The sequence below is a fragment of the Pneumocystis jirovecii genome (assembly GCF_001477535.1).
Source record: "Pneumocystis jirovecii RU7 chromosome Unknown supercont1.4, whole genome shotgun sequence".
Lineage (NCBI taxonomy): Eukaryota > Fungi > Ascomycota > Pneumocystomycetes > Pneumocystales > Pneumocystaceae > Pneumocystis > Pneumocystis jirovecii.
Window position 1 is genome coordinate 167,941 of NW_017264778.1, and position 22,772 is coordinate 190,712.

At 26.3% G+C, this 22,772-nt stretch overlaps 8 protein-coding genes across 8 annotated transcripts; 3 read left to right on the forward strand and 5 right to left on the reverse strand.

Annotated features, from left to right (window-relative positions):
• Window positions 1–87: 87 nt before the first annotated feature.
• On the reverse strand, window positions 88–6,083 carry T551_00980 (snoRNA-binding rRNA-processing protein UTP10; the record flags this gene model as incomplete). The annotated part of the gene is made up of 20 exons (XM_018373243.1): window positions 88–485; window positions 528–675; window positions 718–905; window positions 988–1,111; window positions 1,153–1,394; window positions 1,438–1,520; window positions 1,564–1,856; window positions 1,903–2,009; window positions 2,052–2,343; window positions 2,386–2,563; window positions 2,614–2,747; window positions 2,795–3,016; window positions 3,064–3,411; window positions 3,451–3,465; window positions 3,497–3,845; window positions 3,891–4,579; window positions 4,625–5,194; window positions 5,238–5,631; window positions 5,678–5,796; window positions 5,841–6,083. The coding sequence occupies 20 exons, from the start codon at window positions 6,081–6,083 to the stop codon at window positions 88–90; spliced, it is 5,136 nt and encodes a 1,711-aa protein (XP_018230411.1).
• Window positions 6,084–6,267: 184 nt separating this feature from the next.
• Window positions 6,268–6,913, reverse strand: T551_00981 (40S ribosomal protein S22; the record flags this gene model as incomplete). Its single annotated transcript, XM_018373244.1, has 3 exons — window positions 6,268–6,527; window positions 6,731–6,812; window positions 6,863–6,913. The coding sequence occupies 3 exons, from the start codon at window positions 6,911–6,913 to the stop codon at window positions 6,268–6,270; spliced, it is 393 nt and encodes a 130-aa protein (XP_018230412.1).
• A 433-nt stretch (window positions 6,914–7,346) lies between these two features.
• T551_00982 (phosphatidylserine decarboxylase) lies at window positions 7,347–8,908 on the forward strand (the record flags this gene model as incomplete). The annotated part of the gene is made up of 4 exons (XM_018373245.1): window positions 7,347–7,703; window positions 7,745–8,243; window positions 8,288–8,452; window positions 8,499–8,908. The coding sequence occupies 4 exons, from the start codon at window positions 7,347–7,349 to the stop codon at window positions 8,906–8,908; spliced, it is 1,431 nt and encodes a 476-aa protein (XP_018230413.1).
• A 988-nt stretch (window positions 8,909–9,896) lies between these two features.
• Window positions 9,897–11,220, reverse strand: T551_00983 (uncharacterized protein; the record flags this gene model as incomplete). The annotated part of the gene is made up of 2 exons (XM_018373246.1): window positions 9,897–10,546; window positions 10,593–11,220. The coding sequence occupies 2 exons, from the start codon at window positions 11,218–11,220 to the stop codon at window positions 9,897–9,899; spliced, it is 1,278 nt and encodes a 425-aa protein (XP_018230414.1).
• A 537-nt stretch (window positions 11,221–11,757) lies between these two features.
• T551_00984 (uncharacterized protein) lies at window positions 11,758–13,048 on the forward strand (the record flags this gene model as incomplete). Its single annotated transcript, XM_018373247.1, has 6 exons — window positions 11,758–12,000; window positions 12,044–12,276; window positions 12,319–12,665; window positions 12,703–12,765; window positions 12,812–12,945; window positions 13,004–13,048. 6 exons carry the CDS (start codon window positions 11,758–11,760, stop codon window positions 13,046–13,048), a joined length of 1,065 nt encoding a protein of 354 aa, XP_018230415.1.
• Window positions 13,049–13,673: 625 nt separating this feature from the next.
• T551_00985 (U2 snRNP complex subunit RSE1) lies at window positions 13,674–17,910 on the forward strand (the record flags this gene model as incomplete). The annotated part of the gene is made up of 13 exons (XM_018373248.1): window positions 13,674–13,920; window positions 13,962–14,353; window positions 14,394–14,660; window positions 14,706–14,884; window positions 14,932–15,115; window positions 15,169–15,750; window positions 15,793–16,235; window positions 16,388–16,705; window positions 16,749–16,905; window positions 16,949–17,074; window positions 17,119–17,706; window positions 17,749–17,800; window positions 17,849–17,910. 13 exons carry the CDS (start codon window positions 13,674–13,676, stop codon window positions 17,908–17,910), a joined length of 3,597 nt encoding a protein of 1,198 aa, XP_018230416.1.
• Window positions 17,911–18,541: 631 nt separating this feature from the next.
• On the reverse strand, window positions 18,542–19,412 carry T551_00986 (anaphase promoting complex subunit DOC1; the record flags this gene model as incomplete). The annotated part of the gene is made up of 7 exons (XM_018373249.1): window positions 18,542–18,614; window positions 18,660–18,761; window positions 18,811–18,974; window positions 19,017–19,077; window positions 19,129–19,194; window positions 19,239–19,284; window positions 19,328–19,412. The coding sequence occupies 7 exons, from the start codon at window positions 19,410–19,412 to the stop codon at window positions 18,542–18,544; spliced, it is 597 nt and encodes a 198-aa protein (XP_018230417.1).
• A 158-nt stretch (window positions 19,413–19,570) lies between these two features.
• T551_00987 (uncharacterized protein) lies at window positions 19,571–22,309 on the reverse strand (the record flags this gene model as incomplete). Its single annotated transcript, XM_018373250.1, has 12 exons — window positions 19,571–19,905; window positions 19,949–20,116; window positions 20,161–20,233; window positions 20,280–20,793; window positions 20,839–20,969; window positions 21,021–21,124; window positions 21,171–21,459; window positions 21,507–21,567; window positions 21,619–21,732; window positions 21,781–21,848; window positions 21,888–22,048; window positions 22,096–22,309. 12 exons carry the CDS (start codon window positions 22,307–22,309, stop codon window positions 19,571–19,573), a joined length of 2,232 nt encoding a protein of 743 aa, XP_018230418.1.
• Between the last annotated feature and the right edge of the window lie 463 nt (window positions 22,310–22,772).

Genomic DNA, 22,772 nt, shown 5'->3' on the forward strand with positions numbered 1-22,772 from the left:
TGATATTTTTGATAAATATTGAATTAATAAACGTTAGTAATAAATAAAATCATGTTTAAATATTTTTTAATAATTTATAGAGAAAAATTATGTAAGAAATCGCTGAAGAGATTCACCAAGATATGACTCTATAGTTACAATTAGTTTTTGTGCAGAATATTCAATTTTTTCATTTTGATCTTCCATAGCTTCTAAAATAAATGGTATAGTTTGTGGCAATGTTACAAGCCATTCTTCTTTAACTCGAGTATAAAGTTCTTTTTGGGTTTCCAAAGCTGCAAGACGTACTGATGCGTTATCAGAATTCATATGAGTAAGGACTAATGTATTAATTGTCTTATAATGCTCATCTGAAACTGTGATTGCTGCTAATTGTGCTATAGAGGGTATTAAGTATTTGTCTACTTTATATCGAGGTGTAAATGATAAATGAGATATAAGTACTGGTGCCATTTTTGAAAATCGTGTAGAATTTTGCCAAAATTCTAATTATATTAAAATTTTATATAATGTAATATAAATATTACCCTCAGTATCATACAAAAGATTTTGATGAATTGAATTTATAATTGCTTCCCATAGATCTGATTTTAAACAAAAGGTATCATCTTTTTCTTTTTGAAGTAATTCGATAGTATCATCTAAGACATGAGAGAAATAATTTGTTACGATTGACTATTTTGAATAAGAATTATGATCGTTGCAATTTATTATTACCTTAAATTTTTCTAAAAATATCCCAAAAAATTTATAAAAAGTTAGTAATCGGGGCCTAGGATCGATTTTTGTTTTTTCGTAGTATAAATCGTAGAATGCCCATTGACGGAAATTAAGAAATAACGGCCGAAAGGTTGTGTCGTTTAATTTCATGATCATTTGAAGAAATATTTCAATTGTTTTTTCTTCTATCGACATTATAATCTAATAATAATAAGCTTTTATTTTTAATATTAATAATAAAAGAAATTGCCTCTATATTTAATTTACTCTCTTCTTTTATATTAAATATTGTAAGAAAAAAATTAAATAATTGCAGTGAATTTTTTTCTATGTCTTCCTTTTTAGAATTTTTAAGAGTTGTTTCTAATAAATCAAGTTGAAATACAATAGTCTAATAAGTATTAATAAATAATATATTTAAGAAAAATGTACAGTTTTGTTTAAAGAAATAATATGTTCCCAGTATTTAGAAATTGATAAAAATACCACTTTTAAGGGTAAATGTTTCGCTACTGTATTCTTTAAGGAATTTCTTATTGTATTTAATTCTTTATTTTCTGTAGGATTTTTATAGAAGCATGATTCGAGTATTAGTTTCGTATAAGATGACATAAATGAAGGAATTAAGTTAATAAGTTCTTCTATAAGAGAGTATATGGTTATCTCTAATATATCTAGAAATTATTAAATAATATAATAAGATATGTATGATTTTACCATCATTAGAATCTTTAACTTCTTTCAATATATAAGGAATAAAATTTGGGAGTTTTGGAAGTAAACGAGGTCCTAAATATACACTGAAATAAATTAAGCCAATTTATATATATTTAAATTACTTACCTTATAGCTTTTATGCAAATAATAGATAATATTTGAGTATCTTTATTTCCGTTTTTAAGTCCATCTTCAATTATATTATCAAGTATTTGAAAAAAAATTGTAGAATTATTTTCTCCATATTTTTGAGCTATAACATTAACGCATTCAAGTCCTACACATGTTAATTTAAATTCTTTTTTAAATGTATTTTTTATGATATTTGGAAGAAGTTCTATTGCAGTAGATTCTGTATTAGTATTTTTTGATTCCATTTCAATTTTATTTTTTAGGATAATGCACGCATTCAAACGAAGCTATTTAAAAATAAGCTATATAATAATTGTAATGGGTATTGATTACTTTAAGATTTTCTGAAATTAATAATTTTTTGATAATAACAGTGAATATTTTTGCTGGTAAAAGTACGAGGATTTCTTTTAACACATATTGTAATGAATTTTGAAGAACTACTTAAATAAGTAATAGTTTAATTGAAAATAATAAATCACTTTTGTTTTTAGAAACTATATATATTTCTTTCATTTTAATCAATATTTCTATAATTTTATGAATAGTTGATAATATGTTGCTATCATCTGTCATAGTTTGATGCATAGTTAGAAAAATTATTTTGAATTGCTTTGAAATAAAAATGTCTCCGACAATTTTGATAAGCTGAGAACGTAGATCATTTAATTTTTTGTTATCAAAATCTGATGTATTTATTAAGACTTGATTATTTGGTATGTTTGAAGTATCTATAGTTAATGATTTTGCAAAATTTAAAAGCTTCCAAAAAGACTAATATATTTAGATCTAAAAAGAGAAAAATAAAATATTCACCAATAGTTGTGTTTCTATTTCAAAGGATGTAGATAAAGATATGCAAAAATCAGTAATAGTTTCAATTTCAATATCTTTTTTTTTTTTTTCATAGTTAAATTTCATATTTAAAAATAAAACAAGAAAAGCGTATAAAAATTCATTGGGATCTAGAGTTTTGATAAGAATAATAAACAGTCTATAATTATATTAAATTTTTCAGTTTAATATAAATATAAAATAGCTTACTTTAACTTACGATAATCTGGTATATGAGCAAATGCGTTTACAAAACTTGTTAATATTGTAGATGAATTTTTTACTATATCATCATTTAGATTTTTGCTATTAGAAATAAGAGGAGGAATAATTTTTTGAATAGTCTTAAAATGTTATATTAATACTAACTGCGAATATATAAAATATATACCTGTTCAATTATATATGTAGAAAAATCATTATCTTGATAAAGAATATTTGTCCCCATAAATGTGAAAACTGGCATAATATTATGAAGAATCAATTCTGGGAATGCTTTAGCAATTGTTGCAATAAGCAATAAAGTGCGATTATGAATTTGAGGAGTTGGTGACGAGCATATGCAATTTATTAAAAGGTCCATACGAATTGCTTTAGAATTAAAATTAGGAGACTAGAATAATTTGTGAGCTAAAAATTCTTTAAAAATAAGATCAATACAATATTACTTATTATTTTTTGAAGACATGTAAGAATAATCTGTTCTGGATATGCCATTGATATTCTGGTATTCGTTTCTAGTGTAATTAAAAAATTTAATGATGTGAAAAGATGTGTAATCAATTGAGGTTTAGTTTCTGGATTATTTTTTTCTAATAGTTCTAGAAATATTGTAATATATTGTAGTTCTTTTTCTATTTTTTCGTTGGAAGAATCTGTATTTTTTTGCTGTTTGGTTAATAATGATAGAAGCAAGTCTTTTAAATTTAAACTAGAGAATAAGGATAGAAAAACTTCTACCGGGATCTCAAAGTCATTAAGGGTTTTATAAATTATTGAAGATATAGGCTAAGATTATTAAATTTTGATCTAAATAAATTTAAATACTTGCCTTATTTCTATCTTCACTAATATCAATAAACGTTTTACACACTTCAAACATAATATTATGTTTAATATACTTCCATAATTCTGAAAGTCTTTGACAGGCTTCAATAGCAAATTCCATATGATTTGATTTTGTAATTTCCAACAGTAGTTTTGTACCAGGTCCGTTTTCACCTTTTACGACAATTTTAAAAAGTTCTTTAATAACTAATGATTTGTTTTTTTCTTGTAGATTTAAATTTTGGTAATCTTTAAGAATTGGAAGAAGAAGTTTTGTTTTAAGGATATTTTTTTCTGTAGAATTATTAATTATTTTGAGCAATTTAAACCAAACATCTTCAAAAGGACAAGAAATAATATGAGAACATATAAATTTCAAAATAGAAAGTTTAAAACTAAAAAGAGCTTAAACGATTAAGATTTCTTAAATAATTAAATACCTGATATCTTCCTTTTTATTATTTGGTTCAAAAAGATCATTAAATATTTTATATATATAATTATTATCAAAAATGCATTCTTCCATGTTAGGTATTAATATTTCTAATAAAAATTTCTTTTCATTTTTATTTGAGAGCCAATTAAGTTTAGAAGACTTATTACCATACATATTATCATTAAAACCATAGATTATAAAGTCTGTAGAAGGAAGTTCTTCTAATTTATTCGCTAGAAGATGAATTATTTTTGATGCAGTTTTTCTTATGTTTATAGATTTATTATTTAAAGAGATTAAAAGATACGGTATAAAAAACTGATAATCAATATTTTTTTTTTGTTCGTTTGATATGAGTGTTTGATATTGTTTCAAGGCAGTTATTGCAATTTCTTCTAGGTTGTTGCTATTTGAATTTTGAGATACCCATATTTGAGATAAAAAGCAGAGTTTAGAGAACGTAGTTTGTAAAGCGGGACATGAAAAAAGTATATCAATTCCTGTAGGGTATTTGCATGCTATCGAAAATGCTTTATGAAATATTTGATTAGAATTTATAAAAAATAAATCATGGGTAATATTTTGAACAGTATTAATTAAAATAGACATTTCTTTTTCCATAATTTTTGTTTCCTTTTTTATTAAATCTGGTTGTTTTGTTTCAATATCGTTTGAAATTGTAGGTGGTAATTCCTAATAAATATTTAAATTTAATTAAAAAAAATATTGAAAACTTACTACTATGGTTATTTGTAATATACTTTGTATTTCTGCTATATTATTTTTGAATGTTTCTGATATATCTTTTAAAATAGACCTAAATAATGGATCTTCTTTAAATTTTTTGATAATATCAGAAATCTTATTTTTAGTCTCAGCTGGTAAATTTTTAAATTGGATAATTTGAAGAAATATAGTATGTATAATTATTTTGAATTCATCTTTCGAGAGTCGTGCTTTAGAAAGAAATAGTTCTAATTCTTCAAATAAAGAAAAATCATTATTTTTTATTTTATTTTCTATTAAACAAAGAATATATCCAACAATTAGTTTATCCGACCGATACTTTTCACCAATCATAATAAGTTTTTCGTTAATATCTTTGAGTTTTGATATTGACTTAAATACAGAGTCTGGTAATGGTTTGTATCCTTCTCTTGTTTGTGCAAGTTGTGCCAAACAGATAAGTCCTGAATTTGTTGTAGTTTTATCTAATGTTTTACTTACTAAAGTTAATGCAATGATTAAAGATTTTTCAGATAATGAGTAATAAGCACTTATTGCTATTATTATTATATAATTTGCAATCTTTATTCTGTAAATATTTTTACTAGATAATTTGTATTGTTACCTGATATTCAGAAGACGATTGTAGTAATAGTCCTTCAAAAATATTTGGAAGGGTTTTAGAGAGAACAATTTCTTCGTTTGTTGATTCTTTTTTCATAATATAAATAGCCTCTGTAATACATGTAGCCCAAAATTTTAAAAGAGTTTGATAATCTCTTTTTTCTTTAACCTTACATTGAACATAGTTCATAAACATTGAAAAAAGTATTTCATTTTCTGATAGAGATTTTGCAATTATATAATGAGTTGGGCATGTTTTTCGATTTTTAAAAGGAATAAGAAATGACCATGTTGGTAAAGGTATATCTATAATTGATAAAATTTTTATAAAAAAGGGATGCATGTGATATGGAAAAATTGAGAGTAAAAGAGAGTCCTGGTTTTTCTTATGTATTCTAAGTGAATATAAGTATTTTCATAAAAAATAGTGAAATAATGTACTTGAATTTACGTATTAACCATTCTAGTACTTTTATAGAAGGTCGTAATAAAAAATATGGAGCTAAAAGAGATAGAAATGTATCAATACATTTATCAAGAGAGTCGTTTTCTGATTTCGTCTATTTTAATTAATACTAATAATAAAATATGTATGGATTTATACTTGTTCAAAACGATCTATATATTTGGATTTTTCTGAGAAAAGTGTTTTTGAAAATCGTTCAAATTTAGGTTCTATCTTTAATAACTCTAGAAAGCCATTACTTGCAAGTGCAAAAATTGAATCCAGATCCTGATCAGCTGCTTCTGATGGATCAAAAAGAAGAGATATGACCTTTTTCTTTTTATCTAATGATTCTAAATGATTTTGATGAATTGTTTGTAGTTGATGTGCAAGTGTAGACATTTCTGAAGGGGAACAAGGCACTAATAATACCAAAAATTTTATTTTTTTTTGAAACCTATATTTTAGAATTGCATTATGTTTTAAGTTTGATCGCACAGTTAAAAAATGTTTTTTATTAAAACTAAAATACATAAATTATTTTTTATATATAACATTAAAGTTTTGAATTTGAAAAGATATGCTGTTAGTAAAAATATCCAATAATTTTTCCTGCTACGTGTTTTCTTCGAGCTTCATCATGGTCCATGATACCTGAGCTAGTTGTTAAAACAATATATCCGAACTGTCTTGATGGTAATAGACGTGTGACCCAACATTCAATATCTTTAAGTTTAACATTAAATCTGGGAGAAATAACACCACATTTATTAAGACGACCATTTAGCTGAATAACAATTTTGCCGTTACGATGATCGTCGATTTCTTCAAATTCACCAATATATCCTAAACAGTAGTTATTAGTTTATACTTTCTACTACGAACTGTATGCAAATACGGAGGCCATTGTAGAATTTAATAGTTAGAATTTGCAATGTGAGTTATTGTTTTAGTATTGATTTTGTTATTGGAATTTTGTAAAAAAATATCCAGAAAATTTTGTTTTTCATGCCTCTTGTGTTCTTTGGTACTATGTGTATACAACATACCATGTTTTTGCATAACAGTTAAGAATTTGATGATAACTTTACTCGATGGTCGAACAAGAACTTGTCGTTTTCCTCGTCTTTCCTAATATTATTAAGCTTACTGATTGAATTTTTAAATAACTAATAGCATACTGCATTAACAATACTATTTAGACAATCATTTAGCACTGATACCCGTACCATTTCTCCTAATTACTTAAATTTCATTAGTACTGGTTTGATTGCACCTGTTTTTAAATTGTTATTTTTTATTTATACCTGTTAAACTGATCTGCAAAAAATACTATTTCTTTAAGAAATGTATATCAAATACCCTGCTTTTAGTGATTTATTTTCTTTGCTGAGTTCTTTTTTGCTTAATTCTGAAAGTAACACTGTTCTGGTTGCTGATCTTGTCTCGATTTTTGATGTGACTGCATATTCACAACTTTTCTGAATCATTTGTTTGATAAATAGGTTTAGGGTTTAGGTCTTATACTGAATTTTCGACGTTGATACGAAGATATGTTTAATTGTTAAAAGTTGAGTATTAAAGAGTAAAGACTGTGTTTATAGTTCATGGGCTGTGTTCTTTTTGCATTTATTTGAGTAGTAATTTAGTAGTAGTTTGTTGAAAATGCGGTTTTATTTGGCAAATGGTTGTTGTAAGCGTTTGGTAGCATCAGGGCCTGTTTTTTTGTCCTGGTCAAGAATCAGGAATGGGAGGCTAGGGATCTTATCTGAAAGGATGATTTCAGGACGTTTGATGTGGTCTGGATATTTTCCGAAGCGTTTATGGGTTTCTCGTTTACGTGAACGTTGGAAACATATTCGAATTGAATGGTGTTCTATTCCTCTTAGTGTTGGTATTGCATATATTGCGTTTGTACATTATAAAGATGTAAGAAGACGGTATGGTAGGCTAGAACGTTCTGGTGAGGCTGTTCTGGATAATGTTGGAGAGAGCGAGGTTTCTGTTTCTGGATTTTGGCAGGTAATTTGTATGTTAGTATATTAGTAGGACTAATTTGGTAGTTTTATATTTTAAAGTCTCTTCCACTTAAAGCTTTTTCGAGAATATGGGGAAAATTTAGTGAAATAACTCTTCCTGTTTGGTTAAGAGTGCCTGTATATAAGTTTTATGCATGGATTTTTGGGTGTAATCTTTATGAGATGGCAGAACAAGATCTTAAAAAAATTAAGAATTTTTCTGAATTTTTTTATAGGGAATTGAAGCCTGGAATACGCAAGATAGATAATGATGCCTTGGTAGTGTCACCGGCTGACGGGAAAGTGCTTCATTTTGGTTTGGTGGAGGGACGAAGAATTGAACAAGTTAAAGGCTTATCGTATTCTTTGGATGCTTTAATTGGTAATTCTTCGCCTATATCTTGTGATGAAATTGCTTTTGATAATAATTCTACGGGAGCTTTGGAGCATGAAGAAAGTTTTGTAAAAACTAGTGGGATTACATATTCATATGTTCCATGTATTAACAAAAATGATGAGAATGATATGTTACCTTTGGATGTTGGTAATATGTTTACTTTAAATTGGGGAATATAGCCTTATTAAAAGTAGATGTTAAGATTGAGAATAATATTATACTTAGTCACAATATCATTGATAGATTAAGAGAAGGAAATAGGCTATATTTTGCTGTTATATATCTTGCACCTGGTGATTATCATCGTTTCCATTCCCCTGCAAATTGGGTTGTGGAAAGAAGGCGTTATTTTTCAGGTATTAAATAAATTATGTTGTGTTTTATTCTTATGAAGGGGATTAGGAGAGTTGTTTAGTGTTTCTCCCTATTTTGCTAAAAGGATATCAAATCTTTTTGTTCTTAACGAAAGGGTTGTGCTTCTTGGACAATATCGTCACGGATTTATGAGTATGATACCAGTGGGTGCTACAAATGTTGGCAGTATTCGCATCGATTTTGATAAGGACTTTAGAACAAATACTTTAGAAAGGAATAATCCTAAAGGGTCTTATACAGAAACAAGATATTCTGCATTTTCGAAACTTTTAAAAGGGTATCCTTTACGAATAGGTGAGCAAATGGGAGGATTTAATTTTGGAAGCACAATTATTTTGATTTTTGAAGCACCTCAAGAGTTTGAATTTTTAGTTTCAAAAGGTAGTAGGATTCTTATGGGTCAGGGTTTGGGAAAAATTAATAGCAAAGTTCATTAAATAAATTTCGTAAAAAAGCCGTTTTGCTAATATTTAAAGCATTTTGTTATTTTATATATCATAAAGTAGATATTAATGGTTGAATCTTTTGTACTAATGTTTTAAAATGTAAAATTTGCTAATTACATCATCTTCATTAAGCTTGGTGCTTTTAGATGATGTACTCAATAAGTTTATTTTTTTACCCTCGCGTGTTTCCTAAGAATGAAATACACGGTCATTTCATACGATGCATTTTAATTTTTTAAGAGTTTTTCTTGCATGTAGAAATTTAACAGAGGTTTTTTTTCCGAAAAGCATTAAATAAAAATTATATCTTTATGAAAAATATATATATAATAATATATATAAGATAGTATCAGAATATAAATTTTTGTTAAATTTTAATAATTGTTTTTTAAAAAATATTTATGTTTAAAGTTAGATTAGAAAATATAGCTTTGAATTTTTATATAGTTATATATATCAATATTTGTTTTGATAGTTTGGTTTTTGTATGTTAAATAATAAATATTAATGTTAATAAGTTATAAAATTTTTATAAAAATTAATATTATTTGTATTAATTTATTTTATGTAATTAAAGGTTTTATATGTATGTTTATGGTTATTGAATTTTTTGTGTTGTATTTGAAATTTTACAATAGTATACTTTAAAAACATTTAAATTATACTTTAATGTGTTATTAATTAATGGTTTAATAACAATTTTTTAATAATTGGAAATTTTACTGTTTATATTTAAGAATATATATTATATATATTATATAAAAACGTTATTAGAAATTTTATTTAACTGATATTAAATATAATATTATTTTTTCTGCATTAACAAATTTATATAAAATTATAGAAGTTAAAATTGTTTTAAATGAATCAAAAAATAAGATTTAAGTTGATATGTATTAAACATTAATAGACTTTAGTTCATTTTTTTGTTCATTTTTGGATTAATATATTTGTTATAATAAAGATGAGTTAATCGATTTTATTTCATATTTTTTCCACTGAAACCCGCTATATATGCATTAGCTTGAATGATATCTTTTGGATTAAAAACTGAAACATCCCATTTATTGCTTTTAAATATATTTTCTGTAAGATTTAATAATATATCATATTTATTTTTATAATTTTTTTCAAGAAAGTTGAGATCCTGCTGAATGTCTTCTAGTAAACAACTAGTAGTAAAAATTGCACATTGAGTTTCTAATAAGTATTTTATTGTCTTATTCCAGCTAGATGAATTCTGGTGTCCTATTCCAGGATTAGGAAGATAAAAAATGTCATAACATGGGTCAAAGGGTGAAAAAATTCCTTTTTCATGTAATTTGTGATAGTATTCTGAGTATGTACTGAAGATTAAATTCGGGCTAAAGTTTTCCTGTATAGAATTCGAATAAGAGTCATTGTTTTTTGATTTACTTGTTATATTAGAAGCTTCTGGTCCAATGAAATAAATATGAAACAGAATATTCGGAAATAAATTTGTACCACCTTGCATCCATACAAATCTTGGCAATGCACTTTCTGCTCTTGCTCCTAAAATAAATATCCTAAATGGTTTATTCATAACTAAAATATTTCTAGATATAGAGTTTACGTTTTTAGGATTTTCATGCAAAACATATCTAATTGCTATAAAATATAAGTGAATGATTTATTAATATTTTTATTACAAAACCTAGAAGAGATTTAAGTCCTTTTATTGTCAAACTGTTTTTTATATTATATGGAGAACCTTCATGAATAATTGATAAAAGAGTAAGAGGATAAGTAAGTAATTTAGAAAGATGCCTAACTGATCTCTCTGAATTAATTCCTTCAAATGAGCGAGTATAAAAAAATGAATACCAGCTTTGAAAGCTTATAATTGCATCTTTGAATTGAGAGTTGGGTAATGCAAATTCATATAATTCTCTTCTACTATGTAAATCATGTTCGTCTTCGTTTGCTTCTCTTAATTTTTTGCAAATTTTTTTATGTTGATTATCTATTTTCCACTCAATTTCTGAATTATGTGTAGGATAACCACAGTTGGGGCATTCAAAAAAAATAGGGTTGTTGGAAATTGGACATTTTGCATATTTTTTAATAATTTTTGCTTTTTCTCGAAGACTTTGAATGGGTGATTTAGAAAGACAATGAAAAAGGTCATCTTGGTGATGTATTTGATTTTTTTTTAAATGTTGAGAAGAATGTTTGTTTTTAAAAAAATTCGAGATAAAATGTATAGATCTATGATAATTTGATTCTGTGTTTTTTATTAATTTGTATTGAGTAAAAAAAGAAATAGCGGTAATATTTGACATTATCTTGCAGAGGAAATATCTTTTTATATTTTTTGAGATTAGAATTTGAGTCGGATTTTGATATAATGATTTTTATAATTATAAGATTAATTGTATTTTTTCTTTTAAAATTGCATATTTTCGAATTTTGATGGTTGAACGTTTTTTAAATTTTTGGTTATTTTTTAAAGGTTTAATCTAAAACATGTTATTTATGAAAAAGGATATTAAATATGAAGAAAGATACTAGATATTAAAAGAATATTTTATTTCTAAAATGAAATATTTACTATAATAAATTAAGATTTTTAATTTATTAGAATATTTTATAAATTGTTTTAATATTAAATATAGTTAGTAAAAAGTTTAATAATAAAATTGATGTTTATTAATAGTAGTGATATAAATGAAAAATGTTTTTTTATGTTTTTTATGTTCTTTGAATGAAAAAAATAGATTTTTTAATGGTCAGTTATTTTTCTGAAAGCTTTTAACGGACGTGAGAAACGATGAGTAATTATGACAGATTGTTTAAATATATGTAATAAGTTTTAAAAGATGTATGATATAGATAATAGTGATGGGCATATGCCTTGTAAGATAAAAGTTCGAGTCAAGTCTTCTATGATACCTCACTTGAGTGAATTTGTTTTTGAAGTAAACAGACAACTAACTGTGGGTGTCTTGAAAAATTGGATCAGCGCTGTATTTAAAGATTACGTTAGTATTTCAGAACAGCAGCTTCTATCTGGTGATTGTATAGCAAAGAATAGTCAAGAAATTAGTCAGTTTATTAAAGATGTATTTTTTTTGTTATCATAAATATAAATGTTTATTTTAATAGGATCCTAATTCGGTGACTTTTCATTTAACAACAGCTTCTGAAAGTTCTTTACTGTCATTGAGTGTTCCAGGCTTATTTATTCCTTTTAATGTTCTTGGTTGTGATTCGTTTAGTCAGGATATTCCTGGATTAGGTAAAACAGAGCAAAATACGTTGGACGAGACGGTAAAATCATGTTCTGGTTCTTGCGATTGTACCTGGCTTCCGATTTATTATCAAGCAGCAGTTGTTAAGTATTATTTAGTCTTTTTTTTTTTTTTTTTTAATATATTTAGTAATGAACTATGTCTTCTTAAGATCCTAAATCATTCTAATGTGTGTTCTTTGGATAAAGAATCCTTTTCAACTGAAAAAAGGAGTCCATATCGAGTTTTATTAATGTCTTCTGAAAATGTTGTACAACATATAAATCAAAATGTACAAAATAATTCACAGTTTTTAAATACCGCTGTTGATTCAGACTCTCACGTACAGAATCCTGGTATAAACAATGAGCGTCTTCGTATGATATTTGTTCATTTATGGTTATTTATAAGGCTGGCATTCTTTGTTGGACTATTTTCTGTAAATAGTTCATGGATACGATTTTGTACATTGGTTATTATTGCACTTCAGTTTTTTTGTATATTTCTTTTTCTTTATTTTAATATTAATTTTAGTAGTTTGGCATACGGGACGTTTATTAAGCATAAGGCTTTTTTTTCAAAGAATAATTAATCGAGGTAGGATAAAATAGCTTGGTTTAACTATTTTAATATTTGAATTAAGACAGAGATCGGAACTCACATAGGAATGAGCAATCTTCTCTTGGTTCAGAGCCTGAATTGTCTCAATCTATATCTCATGATCAAGGTCATAATCAGAATACAGAGTTTAATTGGGGAAGGAATTTAGGCTACAGGGTTCTTACGTTCATTATTAGTCTTTTCCCTTTGATGGAATAATATAGATTTTTATAAGGAACAACTTTTTATGCTCTTTTTTACAGAATTAATACAAATTTGAATATTGGATTTTTTTGTCCAAATAAATGATTGTTTAAATATACGCATAATTTAGGGAGTGTTTTTGGGCTTATTAAAACTAATATATTTTTGTTTTTTTTCATAGAAATATAATTAAAAGGGTGTATTATGAATGGTAGAAGAATTTTTGATGTATTGCCATAAGAAATTTAATATATTTTTGCACCGGTTTTTATTTCTTTGGATTTATGGGTGTTATGCCTTTGTTGTGTTCCTTAAAATTAACATATTTTATTTAACTGTTCTTTAATACAAGTTTGTTTTTATTTTTAATTTAGAACTTTTTGATAAAAATAATAAGCTTGATAAGTATCAGGTGTAGGTAGGAGCCTTAGTAAAACCTATATTATGTTTAAATAATATGAGGATATATATAATGTTTTAGTATTATTGAGTGATTAGTTTTATTTTTTAGGTTTGTGACCTAAAACTTAGATTTTGAATATGCTTTCAAGATCGATCTTAGTTTTAGAATTATATTAAGTCGATTAGTCAGAAAAGAAAATATAATTAATTTAAGCTTAGGTTTGGTTTCATAGAAGTATAGCTAATCAGTATCCATAAGAGTTTATTTATTTGCATATAATATTTTTTTGGTATTTAAAATGAGCGCGATAGCACCAAATATGTTTTTATACTCCTTAACTTTGCTTCCTCCATCAGGTATTAGTGCATCAGTGGTTGGACAATTCTCAGGTCAGAAGCAACAAGAAATAATTGTTGCTCGTGGATCACGTCTGGAGCTTCTTAAACCAGATCCTAATTTGGGAAAAATAAAATCATTGTTGTCTCATGATGTACATGGAATAATACGTACATTGGTAGGATTTCGTTTAGCTGGAACTAATAAGGGTATTTTTTCAAAGGAAATAATGTAATCTTATTTATAATAGATCATTTGATAGTTGGCTCTGATTCTGGTCGTATTACAATTTTAGAATACAAGCCTGATTCTAATGCTTTTTCTAAAGTTCATCAAGAAACATATGGGAAGTCAGGCGTAAGGAGAGTTGTTCCTGGTCAATATCTTGCAGTTGACCCTAAAGGGCGGGCCACCATGATAGCATCAATTGAGAAAAATAAGTTGGTATATGTATTAAATAGAGATTCTGCTACAAATCTTACAATTAGTTCTCCTTTAGAGGCTCACAAAAGTTGTTCTTTAGTTTTTCACTTAATCGGAATGGATGTAGGGTATGAGAATCCCGTGTTTGCTGCTCTAGAAGTGGATTATACAGAAGCAGAGTCTGATCCTTCTGGAAAGGCATATCGTGAAATACAAAAAGTAAGGCTTTTTTTTTTTTTTTTTTTTTCATTGTTTCTAGGTTCTTACATATTATGAGCTTGATCTTGGATTAAATCATGTTGTGAGAAAATGGAGTGATCCAGTTGATCGAAAAGCTAATCTTCTTGTTACAGTTCCAGGTGGATCTGATGGTCCGTCTGGTGCTCTTGTTTGTACTGAAGGTTCTATATTCTATAAGCATAAAGGGAAGAAAACTCATAGAATACCTATTCCAACACGTATAGGTTCCTTAGAAAATTCTCAAAAAAAACAGATTATAGTATCATCTGTTGTTCATAAAATGAGAGTATGTGCTTTTATTTATTGGTTTATTTTATTTAGATGTTCTTAGGGTGCATTTTTTTTTCTTTTACAAAATGAAGATGGAGATTTATTTAAAGTGACTATTGATTCGAATGATGGAGAAGTAGAATCTTTAAAGATAAAGTATTTTGATACGGTGCCTGTCTCTACAGGGTTATCTATTTTAAAATCTGGTTTTTTGTTTGTAGCAAGTGAATATGGAAATCAGTATGTTTGATGATAGTTTTTGTTGTTTATTTACATATTAATTTTAGTCATTTATATCAATTTGAAAAACTTGGGGATGATAATAATGAAATTGAGTTTTCTAGTGTTGATTTTCCTGTTTTAGATTTAAATGAAGGATATGAACCTTCATATTTTCGTCCTAGATCTTTGGAAAATTTACTTCTTGTAGATGATTTGAATAGTATGAATCCTTTGATGGATTCAAAGGTTGTTAATATTTTTATAATATTTCTATATTTAAAAAAAATGTTAATATTTTTAAGATATTGAATCTTACGGATGAAGACGCTCCGCAAATATATGCTCTTTGTGGTAGAGGTCCAAGATCTACTTTTAGAACTTTACGTTATGGTTTAGAGGTTAATGAAATAGTTGCAAGTGGGCTTCCTGGTTCACCTACTGCTGTCTGGACAACAAAGCTTACTTCATCTGATCAATATGATGCATACATTGTGCTTTCATTTGTTAATGGAACTTTGGTTTTGTCAATAGGCGAGACTGTTGAGGAAGTTTCTGATACAGGATTTCTTTCTTCTAGCCCAACATTAGCAGTACAACAACTTGGTGATGATGCATTAATTCAGGTTCATCCTAAGGGAATAAGACATATTCAAGCTGATAAGCGGGTTAATGAGTGGAAGACTCCTCAACATCGAAGTATTGTACAAGTAACTACAAATCAGAGACAAGTTGTAGTTGCATTGTCAAATGGTGAAATTGTTTATTTTGAGTTAGATGATGAAGGGAACTTAAATGAGTATCAAGATAGAAAACAAATGACAGGTTCTGTTACTAGTTTGAGTATCGGTCATGTACCAGAAGGACGGCAACGTCATCCATTTTTGGTATTATTTTGATTTTAAGTTTTTGTTATGTTAATAATTTAGGCTGTTGGGTGTGATGATAGTACTGTGCGTATTATTTCTTTAGAACCTGAGAATACTCTTGAAAGTTTGAGTGTACAGGCATTAACGGCACCTCCAAATTCATTGTGTATTATGTCTATGAAAGACGGGAATATTGAAACATTTTATTTGCATATTGGTTTATTTAATGGAGTTTATTTAAGAAGTGTACTTGAACTTTCTACTGGTCAACTCAAAGATACTAGGACACGATTTCTTGGTTCTCGTCCAGTGAAATTATTTAGTGTTACGATTCAAAATCAACTTAGTGTTATTGCTTTGTCATCAAGACCTTGGTTGTCATATATCATTAATGCTTCCCTTCATCTTGTGCCTCTGATATATGATAGCCTTGAATATTGTTGGGGTTTCTCAAGTGAACAATGTTCTGAGGGTATTGTAGGAATTCAAGGTCAAGATTTAAAGTAAGTGAATATTTGTAAAATTAATTTTTTTATTATGATGAACTAAAAAGTATTATTTTTATGATTAAATTTCTTTCCAATTGTTCCTACTGAAATGTTTTGAATATATTTAATTCAATATGTTTATAGAGTTTATCTAATAATATAAATAGGATTTTTATGGTTGAAAGGCTTGATAATGTTCTTAAGCAGGATTCTATATCTTTGATGTATACTCCTCGTCGATTTATTAAGCATCCTGATGAACATATATTTTATATTATTGAGTCTGACCATAATGTTCTTCCGCTAAGTGAACGACAAAAACGAGTTGAAGGATTGCAGAATGGAGATCATATTTTGCTTCCAGAGGATATTGGGCTATCTAGAGGATTATCTGGAAATTGGGCATCATGTATTACAATTTTGGATCCTCTTTCTAAAAAGATTCTTACTAGAATTGAATTAGATGATAATGAGGCTGCATTTAGGTATCTTTTGTATTTTATTACATGTTTATTTTAATGTTTTTAGTATTGCAATGGTAACTTTTAAAAATCAAAATGATGAAATATTTCTGGCTATAGGAAGTGGAAAAAATGTTATTTTAGCACCTAAATCGTTTTCTGCTGCTTATATTAGTATTTATCGATTTATTGATCAAGGAAAATCTATTGAATTAGTTCATAAAGTAGCTTATCATTTTAGTTTTTTGTTACTAAAGTTATATATAGACTGAAGTAGATGATATTCCATTGGCTTTGCTAGGATTTCAGGGTAGACTTTTAGCTGGGTTGGGTAAAATGTTACGAATTTATGAAATGGGAATGAAAAAATGTCTTCGTAAATGTGAAGTTCGGGTATTTGACGTTTTAATTAGTATCCATTTTAATTAGATATATAGGCTGTTCCAAACTGTATCGTTCAACTTCATACTCAAGGAAGTAGAATTATAATTGCAGATATTCAGGAGTCTATTCATTTTGCTGTTTATAAATATCTTGAAAATCGGTTGATAGTTTTTGCTGATGATGTTATTCCACGGTGGACTACGACTTCTACAATGTTAGATTATGAAACAGTAGCTGCTGGAGATAAGTTTGGAAATTTTTGGATTAATAGATGTCCTCTTGAAGTTTCTGAAAGTGCAGATGAAGATCCTTCTGGTGCTCAGCTTATTCATGAAAAATCATATCTTTTTGGTGCTGCAAAGAGATTGAAAATGTTAGCTCATTTTTATATAGGAGATACATTCACATCAATGCATAAAGTTCAATTAATTGCAGGAGGACGTGATATTATTGTTTATACTGGAATGATGGGAAGTATAGGTATTTTTTTACCTTTTGTAGGAAGAGAAGATGTAGATTTTTTTCAGCAATTGGAAGCGCTTATGAGAACAGAAGATCTTTCATTAATAGGCCGAGATCATTTAATGTATAGAGGATATTATGTTCCTGTGAAATCTGTTGTTGATGGCGATTTATGTGAGGTAAAGTTTTTGATTATTTTTTTCTTTTATAATTTTTTATAGAGATTTTTAATGCTTCCATATAACAAGAAACAAGTAATAGCTAATGAGTTAGGTACATTAAAATGTTTCATAAAATATTAAATAGGTTAATGTCTTGTAGATCGTGAAATATCTGAAATAGCGAAGAAAATTGAAGATATGCGAGTAAGAGTGGCATTTTAATTTCTAATATTTATTTTTATAATTATGTAAATATGCTTTATTAAAATACAGAAAGTTGATTTAAAAACTAAGCAAAAATTGGATTGTTTTTATGTGTTGTATTAGAATTTAATTTTGATCTTTGTAATTTATTTTTTTCTATAAAAAGGTTTATATGAATATAGTTTAAATTTGAAATTTTTGATTAAAAAAATGTTCAATTTTTGAGAAGTTTAAAATTATTTTTTTATTAATTTTATTAGATTATTTTTATAAATAATGTTTTATATTAATTAATACTTTGAATTTTTTGTAGAAAATGGATTATATTAATTATTTTTTAGTTTATTTGAATTAATTGTGTATTTTGGTTAAATATTAATGTTTTTTTAAAAAAAATATTAATCTTAAAATATAGATATATTTGAAAAAAGTATAATTATAAATAATCATTAAAACTTCATATTATTTGTAAATCTAGAAAACTGGATTATCATTGTATTTTGAGATGTATTTAGTTATATTATAATGTTCAAAAATTTTTTTAGAAATTATTTAAGGTATTTGCATTTTAAATATAATTATTTCTATTCATTAAAGTTTTTGAGTGGATATATATATATATATATATAGTATTGTTAATTTAGAATAATTATCGTACTTTAAGGTGTTTTGAAAATGCTACACTTGTGTATGGAAGGATATCTGCTTCGTCTGCTGCATATCTTTAAAAAGATTAAAAAAATTATGCTAAATTAAGGATTTTTTACATTCGAGGTGCGAAAACTTTTACTAATCTTATATGTGTATCTTTTCCGTTTTGATGATTCGCTTGTACGCATAATTGTAACAAATGTGTACGTAAAAGACCACTTGTATAATTAGAGTAATTCAAAAGCGTCATGATATATGTAAATTAACTCTTTTCCACAGTCACCTAAAGTTACATGTACCCAACCACTAGGTTCATTTAAGTCAAGTGCTATGACTTCTTGTAGGTCGTGAAATCCTGTTCCTGCTCTTACTGATATTTTTGAAGGTGTATATGATTCGTCTTGACGATATTGTGTATAAAAACTTAGAAGCTAAATAATATTATTAAATAGATTATAAAATTGAAATTTAACCTTTATTGATACTTTTTTAATAAAATGAATGTTTATATAGTGTGGTTGAGGGCCATCTGATCTATTGTTATATAATTATATAAAACTAGATAATAATTTTAAGTAAATTTACTGCCAAAATGTATCTATACTATCATTTCGAAGTTGTTCAACACCGAACCCTGGTTTCGAAGAAGAACTAATATTGTATGAGTATAAAGGATTTTTAGTATAGGCTTATACACAGTCCATGTTGCAAGATTTCCTATTTCTCTTTTGTCACTTTTATCTAAATATACTTAAAATAAATAATAAATTTTAAAAGTTTTTACTTTCTATATTTGAATCAAGTTCGAATTCTCCATCTATTTCATTATTAGTTTCGATATTTGGTATATCTGACATTTCTAAATCCATAGTTTTGATTTTAGATATTTTGTGTATTAAGATTCTTAAATTTGTTAACGAAATGTAAGAAATGTTTTAAGGTATAAAAAAATTATATTGAGATTTTTTATAGACTAATTAGAAATTCTAAATTAATTATTATTTAATATATTATTTTATTATTTCCATTAATTATTATTATCATCATTATCACCATTATCACCATCATCATCATCATCATCATCATCATCATCATCATCATCATCATCATCGTCTGCATCAATATCAAATATTTGATACCTTTGTAGATCGTTTGCCAAAATACACCCAATCCTCCTTCCTGGAAGACCATTTATAGCTATACTTTGAGGTATAAAGTCATTAGTAAATTTCCTATAATGTGTAAATTCTATTTTTATAGAATTTTGTTCTAATGTGAAATTAAATAATTCCTTAGATTTGTTTAATGTATGTGGTTGGTAATTGAGTTCGATAAAGTTAAAGTCCATAAGAATATATTCTTCTGTAAATTATTTAGTAAGTTTTTTTATAAAGAGACATGGTACCATTATTGTTTTTATATAAAAGTAAAATAATACTTTTGTCATCTATAAAAGCTAAGTCCTGTATTACCCAAAATTCTTCTGAGTTGATTGTAAGATCAATAGATACATATTCTTTAGTTATTGATACTTCAATATCATTATTGTGCAATTCAAATTTTAAAATTTGAACTTAGAATAGTATTAAAATTATAAAAAAAATGAATATAACTTACACATATATGGTGAAAACACTTCATTTTCTTGTCTTTTTGGGTATCCTGCTACATAAACAGAATAGTAATCATCCTTTTATAATTATTAGCAAAAATAAAACATTTTATATAAAGAATACATAATCTATTAGTCTCATATCAAGTAGTGTGCCAGATATTTGTTTACTTAATAATTGATCCATTAATTGAGTCCATTGGTTACTAAGTTCAGCTGCTGGTTTATCGAAAATTAATGTTCCATGGGATATTAAATTTTCTAAAATATTTTTAAAACTAAGTTTGATTTTATCTTTTTTGGAATCATAATTATACGAGTCAAAGTTATCTGGTAAAACAAGCTGTTCATTACTTGTAATAAATTCTGAAATTGATGATGTTGGAAATACTGTCCCTATAAATTTAGCAACATCTAAAGCATTTGCAGGGTGGGGAGTGGTTGAGTCTGTATTTAATTCAGTTGGAGAAATTTCTTCGAAGATAAATTTCATCCATAATGTAAATGATTTAAAAAGTTGAATTTCTTCATTTATTTTTCTAATAAAATTATATAAATTTTCTATAAGAATATGTAAGATATATAAGCATGTTTGTATTTTTGAAGATTCTATAAACATTGGCTTTGCCGTTTTCGGCCTAAAACCGGTCAGTAATAATTGATTATAAATATTAGATAAATACCATTTTGAAAGACCATTTAGTTTGCTTAGTAATAATGCAACTCTATCACATGCAGGAAGTATGTATTGATGTGTTAATTTTCGAAGGTTTTCGTAACTTGTTAAAGAAGTCTTCTCCCATTTTTTAAGACCCTAATTAATGCTTAAATTTAATTATAATTTCAATAAAGCAAAAATTTGTACTCTTTCTGTTAATTTTTTTGTCATCCAGTCTCTTAATGGCGCACTTGGAATCCCTGTCATTACTAAAGAAAACAATTCTAATCGAGGAGTTGCAACATTAGAAACTTTAAGCAATTAAATAATAGTTTAAATTTTTATATTTTTGACTACCATTATGCTCATGGAGACAATCGTAGAATGCTTGTAAATATTCTTGTTCAATATCGTTTATGTTTTGCCACTCTTCAGTTATAGTTATGATTCCTTCTTTAATATATGCAAGAAGAAAATGAAAATTTGTAGAACATTTGGCTATTTCAGTAATAGATGTTCCAAGAGCTTTAAATGCTTTCATATCTAATAAATGAATAAAAACTTCTTGAGTTTGTTCATTTTTTGAGATAGCAGATTGAATACGTAAATCAGAAGAAGAAAAATGACATAATAGTTCTCTAGAAGTCTAAAATAATTACTTTTTAAAAATTTTAACTTATAAGAGAAAAATACATTGATAGTTTTATCTGCAGAAACTAAAGGTATAAGAGCAAGATGAAACAATCCACAAACGCTATATAAGTTTATATATTATAAGTTTATATAAATAAATAATATAATCAACCTTATATGAAGGTTCCCACGTCCATCTCCAGAAATAAGAAGATCCATTTTATTAGTTTGTTTATCTTCGTTATTGGTTGAAACAAAGTTTGTTAAAGATGAACTTGAAAAATTTCTACAATGAAAAAATTAAACAAAATAAAATATACTCATATGAATTTACTTAGATTTTGCACTTGGTATGCATGCTAAACGCGGTAAAAACTTTGCTGGATCAAATTCTTGTAAAGGCTAATATTTATTAGTATAATATGTACAGAGAATTTATACATATTGCTCTTCAGTGGATTCTAGTTTTTCTGTTACCCAACTAACTAAAGTAATTTTGTCAAATTCGGAAGCTCGTGGTTCAATTGTATGTAAGAGTAAACCATCATTAACATTATAAAGTTTCATGGTCCCACTATTTAAACCAATTACTAATATTTTACCTAATTAATGGTTACTTTCAGTTAGATTGAATATATTTTTGGATAACCATCAGGCCTCCAAGCAATACTAGTGGCTTCATGATCTTTATTTAAAGTTCCCCATACACGACTTCCACTTAATCTATATACCCATATTTCATTAGATACTGTTATAAAAGCTAATAAGTCCATTGATGGACACCATGATTTTAATTTTATTTTTTCAGTTAATACTTTCTCTCCTAATATTTTAAATGCTTGTTTTTTATTATATATTTTCATTTTATTTTTAATCTTTGGTTTCGAAGATAAATTCTTTAAAGATCTTTTTATAAAAATACGGTTTTTTATTTTGCTTGTAAAATTTTATTATATATTTTATATTTTTTATCTAATTTTATAAAACTAGATTAATAATAATTTTATAATTTAGTTATGAACATTTTATATTTTAATTAATTAAAATATTTGAATATCTTATAAAAATATATTTAATGTTTGATATTTGGTGTATAAATAAATAATATTAAATCTGATTTTTTTTAATGTAATCTATAAAATGATATATTTATGGTTTAAATATAGATTAAACTATATAAAATTGTGTTTTAAGTATTCTGGTTTTTATGGCTGTAATACTTATAACATATATATAGTATAATTCGAATTGAATATTTAGAAATAGAATTCTATGATTATTTTAAATACATATTGTATGTATGTATATGTATGTATGTATAAAAGA